The sequence below is a fragment of the Carassius gibelio genome, chromosome A9 (assembly GCF_023724105.1).
Source record: "Carassius gibelio isolate Cgi1373 ecotype wild population from Czech Republic chromosome A9, carGib1.2-hapl.c, whole genome shotgun sequence".
NCBI lineage: Eukaryota > Metazoa > Chordata > Actinopteri > Cypriniformes > Cyprinidae > Carassius > Carassius gibelio.
The window spans coordinates 23,754,615-23,768,573 of NC_068379.1; the positions used below are offsets into that span (position 1 = coordinate 23,754,615).

At 37.4% G+C, this 13,959-nt stretch overlaps 1 protein-coding gene across 1 annotated transcript; it reads left to right on the plus strand.

Moving 5' to 3' along the window:
* Positions 1 to 464: 464 nt before the first annotated feature.
* Positions 465 to 13,862, plus strand: LOC128020026 (oxysterol-binding protein-related protein 11-like). The gene is made up of 13 exons (XM_052606538.1): positions 465 to 877; positions 1,364 to 1,432; positions 1,575 to 1,750; positions 1,948 to 2,027; positions 2,509 to 2,697; positions 2,822 to 3,020; positions 5,001 to 5,143; positions 8,359 to 8,499; positions 8,660 to 9,110; positions 9,194 to 9,380; positions 9,631 to 9,813; positions 10,143 to 10,296; positions 11,317 to 13,862. Exons 1-13 carry the CDS (start codon positions 810 to 812, stop codon positions 11,398 to 11,400), a joined length of 2,124 nt encoding a protein of 707 aa, XP_052462498.1. The 5' UTR covers positions 465 to 809; the 3' UTR covers positions 11,401 to 13,862.
* The last annotated feature ends 97 nt before the right edge of the window (positions 13,863 to 13,959 follow it).

Below are 13,959 nucleotides of genomic sequence, written 5' to 3' on the forward strand. Positions count from 1 at the left end.
GATTATTATTAACATTGTACCTTTGTCAACTTTTCAAAGTGGTAAAATCCAATACATAAAAAAGACCAATAATTCGATGCCAAAAGTTAAACGGTATTTTATTTATTTATTTTAATCACCGTTTTTTTTTTTTTTTTTTAGGTTTTCTGACAATAAAACAAAGGCTAGTTTTCAAAATGCATATGCATATGAAAAGATGACTAGTGTGCGATGTGCATTTTACTTATTCTTTTAGGATTATCATGCATATATTTTTAGAACAGAGAAACTACATTGAATATTTTTACTTCGCAACTTCAATGTTATTTATAGTAATCGAAATGTCACCATAAATTGACTTTGAACGTCACGAGGGTGGTGTCATTAGATCTGGCCAATCAAAATGAGAGCTGAGCTAGCGCGCTTGTGTCTGGGCTCCACCTAAGACTTTTAATTTGAAAGGTGGATTATGTGGCGGTTCGGAAGTAAAATTAAAATATACACTAAAAATATTTTATTATTATTGATGTGAGCAATAAGCTATGCATATAATAAATATAACCAAATAATTCCGTTTATGAAAAATGCGGTTAAATGAATGTGTTTTAGACTTCCTCCTGTCACATGATGCGGCTCGCGAATGACTTCATGCTCTGTCATGGCTGCACGAGACATAAACATGCCAGTGGTTCTGTGATTCAGAGCATTAAACCAGTGCGATGATTAAAGCAGCGGTCACAACAAATCATTCTGACTTTAGGTTATGAACTGTGTTTTGTGCGCCAGGTGAAGTGATAGCGGAGTTGGAGATCACAGGAAAGGATCCGATCATGCAGACTGAAGCCGTGCTGGAGCATCAGAGCTCCTGTAGGACGGGCTCCAAACCCTGGCAATACAGGTACTTCACACAATAATATCTCCTTTAACAGTATTTAATTACAAACCGCTCGATATTAAACAACAAAGGTTATTTTTTTAAACGAAGGGGAGGTTGTTTAATATTCCATTTCCGGAAATAAACGCATGCCACTGATTTTTCTGTCATGTCGTCCAAACCCTTATGATTTTCTTTCTTCCGTTCATCTCAAAATGAGATTTTGTCAGAATGATATCCTCAGTTTTCTTCCATTCATCTCAAAATGAGATTTTAGGCAGAATGACATCCTAAATCTTCTTTAAATTTCATTATATATACATACACGATAGACCATCATCTAATACGGTTAAATAGCTATGGACCCCCTAGAATCCTGTGAATGGTTGTGTATATTATATTTTTGGTTGATATTTGATGGTATCATTTATTAGGTAATGGAATGAATATGTTGCACACACTAGTGCTTTGTGTTTGACATCATATGTTTTCTTTTTATCAACTGTCAAGTGATCTGATGGAAAAGGTGGATGGGTATTTAATGAAGTACACCAATCTTGTGACTGGATGGCAGTATCGGTGAGTCTGGAGTATCTATTATTTGATATGAGCAGGCTCGAATGGAATTCTGTGTTGATAAAGGGGAAATCTTTAGAATTCTGCAGGTAAAATGCACCAGCTAAAATATTTAATAATCTCTGTTATGTTTCCTTAATTATAGATATTTTGTGCTCAACAATGAGGCAGGACTGCTGGAGTATTTTGTGAATGAGCAGTCCAGGAATCAGAAGCCCAGGGGCTCACTGCCATTAGCTGGTGCGGTGATTTCCCCCAGCGATGAAGATTCACACACGTTCACTGTCAATGCCATCAGCGGAGAGCAATACAAACTCAGAGGTTGTCACACGATCACTTTCACTCTTTCTTTTTTGCTACTTTTTAAAATCTTAGATGGATTCATTCCTTTTATTTATATTCTGCTCTCTTAACCATAATGCAGGGTTTTTTTGTGTGCAAAAAATCTGAAATAATATTATCCCAATATTATGATTTATATTGAAACCTTTTTTTATTACCTGTTTGCATATCTTCAGCCTCGGATGCAAAGGAGCGACAGCACTGGGTCAGCCGACTGCAGATCTGTGCGCAGCACCACACGGAGGCGTTGGGCAAAGTGAGACTTGCATCTCGATTTATTACCTAAACCGCACTGCTCAGTGACTTATTACATTACAGGAACAGACAGACAATCTGTTAAATTACAAATAGATCATTCAGAGTTTAAGATTTTGTCTTTGTTTAAGATAGCCAAAGAAACTGAAATGGTGTTCAAAATTAAACAAGCAAGCTGATATGATGTGACTTTGCATGGCATATCTGACTTTATGTGACTTAATGAGATGCAGCTCAGAGAAAAATAATTAGTCAATAATGACTTATATTTCGGGTCAGCTTCTCACACTTCAGAAGACTTTGATTATAGCACATAAATTATAATGACTACTTTTATTTGACCTTCTTGGAGCTTCAATGTCAAAATCAGCTTTCCAGCATTAAAATCTATCCTGTAGTGTTCCTTGAAAATACAGTACAGATTTGGATCAAAATGAAGTAAATGATGATAAAATTGTCCTTTCTGGGTGATGATCCCACAGACAAACCCACCACTTCAGACTTGCAGTCTCTCCATGGCATCTCAGGGCAGTGGCAGCTCTCCAGGATCTCAACACAGGGTCAACCAGAACTCAAATGCCCTGCTGGGGCTGTCCCAGCTGCAGCGCAGCTCATCTCTTTACTCCAGCAGAAAGTCGCTCCTGCCTGATCACTTGCTGGAGGCCAGAGAGGTGAGACTAAGTGATGCTTTTACAGGCCCAAATTGCACAGTCTCTTTGGAACTTCTCAAGTATCTGATCTGAAGTTTTGAGGTGTTGTATGATGTTCATTAACCAACAAAAACTCCTCCTCTAGATGATGAGCCAGGCGCAGGGCCAGCACAGAGACCTGATCCAGAGTATTGAGGGTCTGCCCTCCTCCCAGGGACCCTCTCCTTTAGACCAAGACTTGCTGCTGCTGAAAGCCACCTCTTTGGCTACCATGACCTGCCTCAGCGACTGCCTGCATATCCTGCAGCTCCAACAAGTGGCTCGACAGAAAGCTCCTCTTGGTGGTGAGTGTTTTTATATATCTATATATATATATATATATATATATATATATATATATATATTTATATATATATAGATAGATAGATAGATAGATATATGTACTTGTTGGATAATGGGAAAACTAAACTGTGACTGCTGAATGGACATCAGGGAAAAATCATAAGTATAAAAATAAAAATAAAAATAAAAAAATAATAAATGAGGTTCATAATGCTAGACATCTGGTTATTCTTCTCTGTCTGACTCTTCTAACATTAGACCTGACTTTGCTTTACACGTTTTCTGATGCTACTGCTGTACTTGGATGTAAAGTGAAAGCATTTCTCTTCCAGTAAAAGACAGTAAGAGGGTTATTTATAAGCACAGCTTCCAGCACAGAAATTATTGATCGGTGCTGCTCCTATGTGTCATACAGCAAGAGTCTTTTCTTGTATTCCAATCGACATTTCTTGGTCAAGATTTTAGCACAAAATTGGCAGCATTTATTTATTTATTTTTTGGCATACATTAAGATCTGCTTAGATTAGATTAGCAAGTGTTTTTAACAGTCATAATTTAGCTTTACATGACCATTTTCCACCCTCTCCTTTAGGATAATTATATATTTTTTGCCGTGCCTTTAAGGCTTTATTTAAACATCTTCACATTTGAAAAGAGATGCAGTGCGTTAGTTCACTGAATAGGAAGTTACATTAGTGAAATGGGAGGCACTACTCACAAGCTGCAGGACTTTTTACATTGAAGTGCAACTCTCCCATCCTTGAGTATCATCCACTTTGTAAAGCCTAAATTACATTGTGAAATGACTGCACTTGTGTTTAATATTAGGTTTTTTGGAAGGATATGCATAGATGCGGGACAAGGTTTAGCAAACTTCGTTTATTTACCTCTATTGTTCATTTTTTAGAATTTAGAAATAATATTACTGTATCTGTCTGACTGCTTTATTTGCCTTTCAATGACTGGATTTTGCCAGTCTGCAAGTTTCTGAATACCACATAAGGATTGTTGATGTGTAAACATTGGTGTGATATGTTTTTTTTTTTTTTAATGGCTGATATCTTTATTATTAGTTGCAGAAATGCAGAATTGCAGAATTACAGGCCCCCATACTCTCTACCTACCTTACCTTCCTACCTTAAATCACATATTCACTGCGACTCGCTGATCCTGATGTGTAATCCAGGCCAATGCAATACGATCAAGATACACAGTGCTCACGTCACAGTGTCTGCGTTTACCAATAGCTGAACAGTAAAATGGTGGTTAATTATAGAAAAACCACAAGCGTTTGTGGTCACAAATCGAATAATTTCAGGCCATGTTTGTGCCTGTAGAATTTATGACCTAGAGCCCTGCTCGGGGAGTGGAATATTGTTTTATAATTAATGAGGAACTGTATCCACCACTGATAGACTTCTGCAGGTAACCAGAGCTCTGCTGGCGTCACTCAAGCGCGGCGGTTGACAGACTTATCAAATTGAGTTACCATACCATTCTCATCGTTCTTGGATGTAAATGTCTTCTGTTAGATTTGCATGTTTGGGGACTCTTCTGACCCAAAAACCCTGGGAGTTTTGCAAAACTGAAGCCTTCTAGTTGTCAAGCGAAATGAAGCATGAATATTTGATTACTCTCTGACTGGAAAGAACCAACATGTAAACATCCCACAGTTCCAGGATCATCTACATTTCTAGTGTAAAAAGTAGTGATCCAGCTTGGGAACTGTCTAACGATTGGAACAAAATAAAAACCTCCAGATTAGTCTCCGTGCCAATAAGCAAACAAGTCAACAATGAGCAGGGATCAGTGCAGACTGTGAGACCCTGGGCTCAGGTTTCCACTGAGAGCTCTGTGTCAGTTGTCAGAGCGCTAAACACCCAGAATCTCTGTGGCATTAGAAGCTGCTGTTGGACTGTGGGCATCGTGCTGGTGGGCCGATGAAATGAGCACCCCTGAGCCAGGTTTTGTGTGTCCTGTAGGCCATGCCTTCGAGTGGCTGGAACCAAAACTTCCTGACATCCTGAAGAATGGAGGGACGCTGCCCAGCATCACAAAAGATGATGATAAAACAGAGGAAACTGTTCTGGAACCTTTAGAAATGGACTCTTGTGATATTGCTTGGGTAAGATTGTTTTGTCTAAACTTTTTTTTTTTTTTTTTTTTATCATTCTTGCATTCATTGTGTGTTATCAGTGTTTTTAATGGCTCTGAATGATCCAAACAAATCTAAGTTTGAATAATCTTTAAAAGTCTTTATTGAAAGTCAATGGTGAAACAGTGTGAGTCTTGGTCACTGACAGATGGTTGTCCAATAAAGTTTGGAAAATAGTGTGTACATAATTCTAGACATATTTGTAATTATATTTCTATAATAATTGATCCCCAATTTCACAGACAAGGCTTAAGTTTAGTCCCAGACTAAAATGCATGTCTGGGCTGTATTAACTTAAAGAAACTTCTTCTGACATATCTTAAAATATGTGAGTGCAACTGTTTGGTCTCAAGATGCACACCAGTAATATTTTTCCAAAGGCACATGTATAAAAGATAGAAAAAGGGGTTACATGTGCTTTTTTTCTTTAACAGAAGATCTATTTTAATACCGTCTTTTCTGAATTATTTGACTTAAAGTTTGCTGTCTTTATTATAAAAAACAACTCAAATGTGGTTCGATATTTTGTTATAAAATGAATGACATTCATGCATTTTGAGTGTCTAAAGTATCCATATATGTTTTGCCTCTCTATGTTAACACAGCATCACAACCGTTGACGACTGTATTCATAGAAGATGCTGCTGATAATTACTGACATTGTTGATTTGGAAAAGGCTCTCAGACTGTGAATCTCAAGAGTGATCTTTTGCTTCAGTTACCTTCACGTAAACAAACACCTGAGCCTTCCTGAATGCTGGACTGTAGACAGGGCTCCCTTTTAACCTCAGTAAACTTGTCTGTGGTTGTAAATGTTTACTATGCTGAATATTCATGCATAATATTTTGCTTCACATAACAGTATCATCCATTTCAGGCAGCAAAACAGATAGATTTACATTGCAAAAACAATCATATACTCTATAGAAAAATCTATAAATATTCTACATAATGTAAAGCTGTTTTTGGCAGGTGTCATTAGTAGTGTTTGTATAGCAGCACTATTACTGTTACTCATACTTAGGGTTTGAGATTTAAATGAAAAAAAAATATTGTAACATACAAATGATGCCTCGTTGTGCGGCCTGTTGAAACAGGTGTGCTGTTAATTATTTAAGTGATCAGATTTATACATTTAATGGTAAAATGGGAAAAAGAGTTACGATTAAGGAAGGACTCTACGATATCTACGATATATAATATTAGGGATGCACCGAAATTTCGGCCACCGAAAATTTTCGGCCGAAAATGGCCTTTTCGGTTTTCGGCCGATAGACTTTTATCGCCGAAACAACACGGCCGAAATGTTGTGATGACGCAAACAGAAACCGCGACCTGCACGTGCACCTGCATAGCAAAGACCACGAGCTCCCCGCGACATTCACTTAACACCAGTGAGAACATTCTCTCTCTTCGTATTCCTTTATTCGCAGCACTAAAGCGTCTCCTAACAAAGAGATTAAGACGGACCACGAAGTAAAAACAAAGAAAAGTACAGTCTTATAGAGTCTGTTAGCACACGTCTCACTGTGATCTTGTCGGATCCTCTGCACTTCATCGCGAATGTGCTTGATCCGCGTTATAAAGACCATTACTTGGATGCGGAAATAAGGCAGCGCGCACGAGAAATGATCCAGGCCGCGCTGGATGCGGAGAACCCGCGTGGAGACGGAGAAGCGCCAAGCGCAGGAGACTGATCAGAGCGCAGAAGAAAAGACTCGTCTCTGCACCAGATGAGTGGCATGCACCATCGTTGTCTGATATGTTCAGTGGAATTCTGCAAGAAAGTGCCTCAAATAATAATAATACGTTGGCTATTTTGTTCTTATACACACACACAAACATATATACATACATAATATCAGATTGTAGCCATATTTATGCTAGATTTTCTGCTAGATTTCTGCTTTAATTTGATAAAAATGTTTATTTATGCCCTGGCCCTATTTAAATACACTCTCTCAAATATTTCTCAAATGTCAGGCAGATGACAAGCTCAACTGCTCAACAGCTAGATGGTTATCTGTCTGAAGTCCCCATCCCCAGAAGTGATAACAGTCTTGCCAACTGGAGAAGTAATGCACTTTCTAGTCCTACATAGAAACATTTCAAATGCACTTCACCTAAATGCACTTTGTTTTTATGAGAGAACTGTTCATTTTAAAACCTTTCTGCAGGCCAGTAGGCCTGTACATTATTATTAAATATACACATGAGTGGGATAAATTTTTAGTTAGAATTTTATTTTATACTGTGCATTGTTGCAATGTGCTTAATAAATATTTGCATCATTTGTAATTATGTATTTTTATGTTTTTTTTTAAATAAGTTATGTAATTGTAATTATCTTTGAAACTTTAATATTAATTTATGCAATTGCAATGTCTTAATTTTAGTAAAGTTAGTACAGGGTCATAGCAATAAATGCAATGGTACTAATAATTGGCATAATTTCTTTCGGTGTTTCGGTTTCGGTTTTCGGCCTTGGTTTTCTCTTTTTCGGTTTTCGGTTTCGGCCAAGAATTTTCATTTCGGTGCATCCCTATATAATATCATCAAGAAATGGTTCATGAAACACCTAGTAATACCTTTGAATTTAAAAATTATGATTTTCAGGAAGTCAGTACAATCTTAAATTATGTACATTTTCTATAGCAAATATTATTTTTAAGCTCTGAAATGTTTAATCAGCCATTAGCTTTTATTATATTATATTTTTCTGTTTTAATTTTAATTAACATTTTAGTAATTTATGTTATGGTCCTTTTTATTAGATTTATAAATTGATTTTTTTTTACACCGCTTTCATTTATTTTAGTTTCAGTTAGTAGGCAAGGCAACCTTTCTTTATTAGTTTATGATTTATATTTGATTTTCTTTGGGCTTTATTTTAATTGGAAATTATTTTAATTAGTTATAGTTAACAATAACAACACTTATATATATTTTTTTTTTTTTGGCTTTTTTCACCACTCTATAATTAAGCCTCTTCCGCTATAAAATGTAAAAAAAAAAAAATAATAATTTAATAAAGTTATTAAAAGGTCAGGAATGGTCATTGGTCAAAAGGTGTGGAAACCATGTAGAGTCTTTGGGGGCTCCGAAAAAAGCTAGTTTTGTCCTTGTGGTTATAGGATTTTAGTGGTTGAGTAGGATGCAATCATGGAGTTTGGTGTGGGTTTCAGGAGCAGGAAGAGATTGATGCCACACAAGAGGTAGATGATTCAACTCCAGCCGAGGAGGAGGAGCTGAGTGCTGTTGAAGAGGAGCGCAGCATCATTCTGCACCTCCTCTCTCAGCTCAAACTGGGCATGGACCTCACCAGGGTATATCAGCTCCATCTCATTAATGGCTTTCATTTCATCCCCTCATACCGTTTTGAATTAATTCTGTTATAAACTAAAAATGAGCTTTCATTAAAATGATATTTTTCAGTGTACGGTTTATTAATTATGAATTAATATAGTGTTTCACATGGGTGTATAGGTGGTCCTTCCCACTTTCATTCTGGAGAAGCGCTCCCTGTTGGAAATGTATGCAGACTTCATGTCCCATCCGGACCTTTTTGTCGCCATCACTGATGGCTCCAGCCCAATGGACCGCATGGTCCGATTTGTGGAGTATTACCTCACTTCCTTCCATGAAGGTCGCAAAGATGCCATTGCCAAGAAGCCCTACAACCCCATCATCGGTGAGACCTTCCACTGCTCTTGGAAAATACCCAAGGTGACGACACCTCCAACAGTTTCGAACGAAGGGACCTCATGCGCGTCGGACTGCTACAGTGTCCGTTTCGTGGCTGAGCAGGTTTCCCATCATCCACCTGTGTCCGGCTTCTATGCAGAATGCCAGGAGAGACAGATGTGCGTCAACACACATGTGTGGACCAAGAGCAAGTTCATGGGCATGTCCATTGGCGTCTCTATGATCGGAGAAGGTGAGTTTCGCCTGCCTCTGACTCACTTATGCATGAACATTTCCACTGTTGATCATTCGAAATGTTAATTCCTGTGCTCGCAGGTAATCTACACCTATTGGAGCATGGTGAAGAATACACCTTCAGTCTGCCCTCTGCTTATGCCCGCTCTATCCTCACTGTGCCCTGGGTGGAACTGGGAGGAAAGGTCAATGTCAACTGCACCAAGACAGGCTACTCTGCAGTCATCACCTTCCAGACAAAGCCTTTCTATGGGGGCAAGCTGCACAGGTCCGGATCATACTGGATCACATTACATCACTCCATTTTCACTATAGTGTTTTCAATGTAAATTTATACAGCAGCCCTAAAGAACTGTTAATTAATATCCACTACCATTAAAAGAAAGATGAAATAAATAGAAAATAAATGGGATGAATTTTCGTTTTTTTGTCGACTTATCAATATCATGATATGAGCACTTTAATCAGAAAGCTGAGCAAGTGGACTGTAACAGAAACCTGTGCTTTGTTTACTCAAGAGTGAATGCGGAGGTCAAACACAACCCCACCAACTCCGTGGTGTGTCGAGTGCAGGGTGAGTGGAACGGCGTGCTGGAGTTCACCTACACCAGCGGAGAGACACGTGTCTTAGACGTTACCAAACTCCCGGTCACCAGAAAAAGAGTACGACCCAATGAGTTGCAAGGACCCTACGAATCTAGGTAACACCAGCCAATCAGTTCATGCAATCAGTATATGCAAAAAAAAGTTTTATGATATTCAAACCACTCGATTGTACACACAATTAATTCAACTACACAATTTAAATGAATAGTTTCAAACATTATATTTTGAAGGACTGAGAAAGTTAGTTATATGGGTTTGGAACAAAATGAGGGAGAGGAAATAAAAAAATTTTTTTTTTGATGAATTATTCCTATAAATGAAAACCATAGCTGTCTTGTTATCTGTGGATTCAGAGGCATTTACTGAAAGCGTGTTGGTGTGCTGTGAAGGCTCCATCTCTAACATGTGACTCTTCTCTCTGCAGGCGACTGTGGCAGCATGTGACGGAGTCTCTGAAGGAAAGGGATATGGATAAAGCCACAGAACACAAGCGATTCCTGGAGGAAAGGCAGAGGAAAGAGGAGAGGCATCGTGCAGAGACACAGACAGCATGGAGGACCAAATACTTTGAGCGAAAAGTAAGAACACATCTGCATCTTATTTTTTTTTATCATATACTAATTTATATGTTTGCGTGTATGTGTGTGTGTGTGTGTATATATATATATATATATATATATATATATATATATATATATATATATATATATATATATATATATATATATATATATATATATATATATATGTATATATGTATATGTATATATGTTATTGTAGTTAACTTCTGGTTAAGGTTTTTTCCAGCTAATGTTTTTATAAATAAAATTAATTTTTGTCCTTGAAATGTGACCGATTCTTGCACTTTTCAACACCTCCCTTTTTGCGCAATTAACATGAAGTTCCATGGTGCATTTTGTCTCAATGAATGCCTTCACTTGGACATGGGTAACAGGTGACATTAACTTGAACTATTTATTTATTTTTTTACAGATTTTTGGTTAAATGTCTGAGGTTAATGGAAGCTTGAGATATTTTCACACTTCATTATACAACTTTTTAAAGTTATTATTTGTCTTGAAACAGGCAGTTTGCTTAAAAGTGACTACAGAGGTTGTCAGGATCATTAACTGTCACCACACTGATCCGGAGAACTCATCTACTCTCTGTAGTCTGCTTTTACAGCCTCATTGTGTTTATCATCATGCTCTTGCAAACTATTCTAACTCAAATTTTCCAACTAGTAGATTTTAAATAAAGATAGAAAGAGTTGAAGTAGAAGTCATCGGACCGTGGTGTGGTTTCTTTAAAGCCTTTCTTTAGCTTTTTGCTTCTTCCAGTTATATTTAGGCTTCAAAACAGTAGTATTAATTTGTTGAGATTATTTGGTCTAACACAACGTATGAGAATCAAAACTCTTGCTGGTCACAAATCTTCTTATTTATCTTCTGCAGTAATTCAAAATCATATGTATAAATCCTGTTGGCTTTTTATTGAAGGGATTGTGGTGATGCTAAATTCTGGTTTGTCCCACTTGATTGGATAATCTTTGGTATTACATTTTTTAAGTTCTCTAATTGTTTGTCTTTTTTTTTTAGGGTGAAGGCTGGGTGTATTACCAACCACTGTGGAAAACAGAGGCCCATAGCTCTTCCCCGGTCTCTCCTCCACAAAACCCATGACCTCTGACCTTTTAAACCCTGAGTCCAGGCATTGTACAGCATCCTGCTGCAGTAAACCTCTGCTCCGGTGTGCCCTCTCTCACTGATGAAGACATATGCTGTCCTTTGTATGATTCCTGAAACGTATCTTCAGTTTGAGTGTTTGTAACATGCTTTGTGGACTTCTGGGTTTGCACTATGACGTTCATATTTTGCATCCCTCGATTGTTGTAGAACTACACAGTGAATGATTTCTTCAATCCGCACACAGATATTGTTTGTTGATGTTGCCTTAACGAGTGTGGTATGTAACGAATGGCTGAGTACGGCGTGACCGCTCTTAACATGGGATCGTCTTCGAGTTGAACTTCTGAATCTTACCATACCTTGGTGTTGACCACGGTGCGGGCAAAGGTTTCTGATTCTTTTAAAATCGTACTGACTTATCATGACTTATATGATATCAAATGATATTTAATATTAGGGGAGCTCATTCAAGTAGGTGAGGTTCAAAGGACAGGCTGCTAGCTGCGGTGTTATTGCTTAGCCAGACGCAGCTGGAGTCCCGATAAAAGAGAGAAACCAATGGCTTGGCTTTCGTATTATACCGTCTTTTTCTCATTCTCGCTCTGGTAAATGAAGCTTGCAGGTGCTATACACAAAATCTGGGCCAGATGGAAGTGTTGAGGTCGAGGCCTGCTCTTCTGTTTCTGCTTGATGTTCAGTGAACAATTACATTGGCTTTAGTTTAGATATTCAACCCTCCCAAAAATTCTGTCTTCACCCTCATGGCATTTAAAATCTAAAAGAATGACTTTTTTCTGTGGAACACAAAGATATTTGTTAAATGTTTTTTTTGTGTGTGTTGTTCATACAATGAAAGTCAATGGGGTATACAGTAAGATATACAGGTTTATAATGATATAAGGTTGAAGTAATGTAACCGAATTTTTATTTTTGGATGAACTGTTCTTTTAATGCTTATGCACTTTAACAGTTTAAACCTAGAAAAAGAGCTAGTTTAATAATCTACTCTATATGCACAGCAATATGTGTAAATGCAACCCGATTAGACAGTATTATTGGAGATACAGTAAGCTCTGTCAGACACCAATCTGATCGGTCCAAGTTATGCAGTTTAATTTCATTTGAGTTCCACTTTGATTCTACCTCGATTGACATTGATAACATTAAAGGGTAAGTCACACTTATGTTGTTCTATGTAGTCCATATAACATGTGAGCTACATTACAAGTCTTCTGAAGTCATGCAATGCTCTTAAATGTCAGTCTGAATAACAGACTGAAGTTTATGCTAATGACTGATATTTGGCTTTGAGTTTAGTAGTGGCACATCTAGATGCCTAGATCTAAATCAGCTTAGATTTCAGGCTTGCTGCTGAAGAAAAAAAAAAAACACCTAAAACCAGTTGATTTAGACATCTTAGTTTGTCTGACTGTAAGACCAGCTAAAACTACCGAACTAGGTAAGGCTGGTTTTTCAGAAGACAGTTGTATCCAAGTTTTATAGAGCACTTTTATGGTGTTTTATGGAATTCCGAGGTATAGGTCACAATTCACTGGAAAAGAGCAGCTTGGACATTCTGCATGTCATCTCCTTTTGTACTTCATTGAAAATAAGAAAATAATATGGTTTTTGGAACAACATGAGGGTGAGTAAAAGATGGCAGAATTTTCATTTTTGTGCAAAGTGTTTCTTTAAGCGCAATCAGATGTGTTGATACACCTGTTCCTTTCTTTTTTGTCAAATTTGAGTTTTCAGAGTTCTTTAAGATTTTGTGTTCAGATACTTCATTGTTCAGTTTGCCAGCGGGGAACAGTGGGAGTGCTGCTGGCTGAAGTGTTGCATCTCTCATATAATCTCTGCTTCAGCCCTGGCATTGGTTGTGCTGAGAAACTTGTGGTGCCTTATTTGTGTTAGTTTTCCTCCCGTTCCACCTCACAGCCGTCAGCTTTCTCTTCAGACTGAAGCCACAGCCTTTGTACATATCTTCTTTCATTTTCCTGTCAGCAAAATACAGAAATCCCATGAAGCATTTGGTACATCAGCTGTGCTCTCCACTCAAGTCATTCTGCTGAGCCATCAACTGCACTGATGTTTTAAATACACTCCCCATAGCCTCAGAAAATATGATTGAAAAAATAAAATTGTTAATATATTGGAGGATGTCAACTGTTAGTCAACTTTTTCATTTGAGACTTGATGACTCTGTTTGTGTGGTATCAAGATATGAAGGAAGTTCCACGGCTAGTTAAAATGTTCTGCAGTGTGACATGTTTTTTTAGCATTATGCATGCAGCTTTATGAGCTCATATTAAGACATTGAATGTTTTGTACTTCATGAACATTGATTTGTCACATTGAAGGATCATTTAAACTAATCTAGAAAAGGGCAAAACTAAAGAGCATTTTTCTGTCTTTAGAGTAAAAAATTATAATAAAGGTAATTGTATTTCTCACAACTGCAACTTTATTTCTTGTGATTGCAACTTCATATCTCAAAGTTTGCTGAAGCTTATTTTTAAATGTAAAATTTTCTCACAATTAACAGTTAAATAA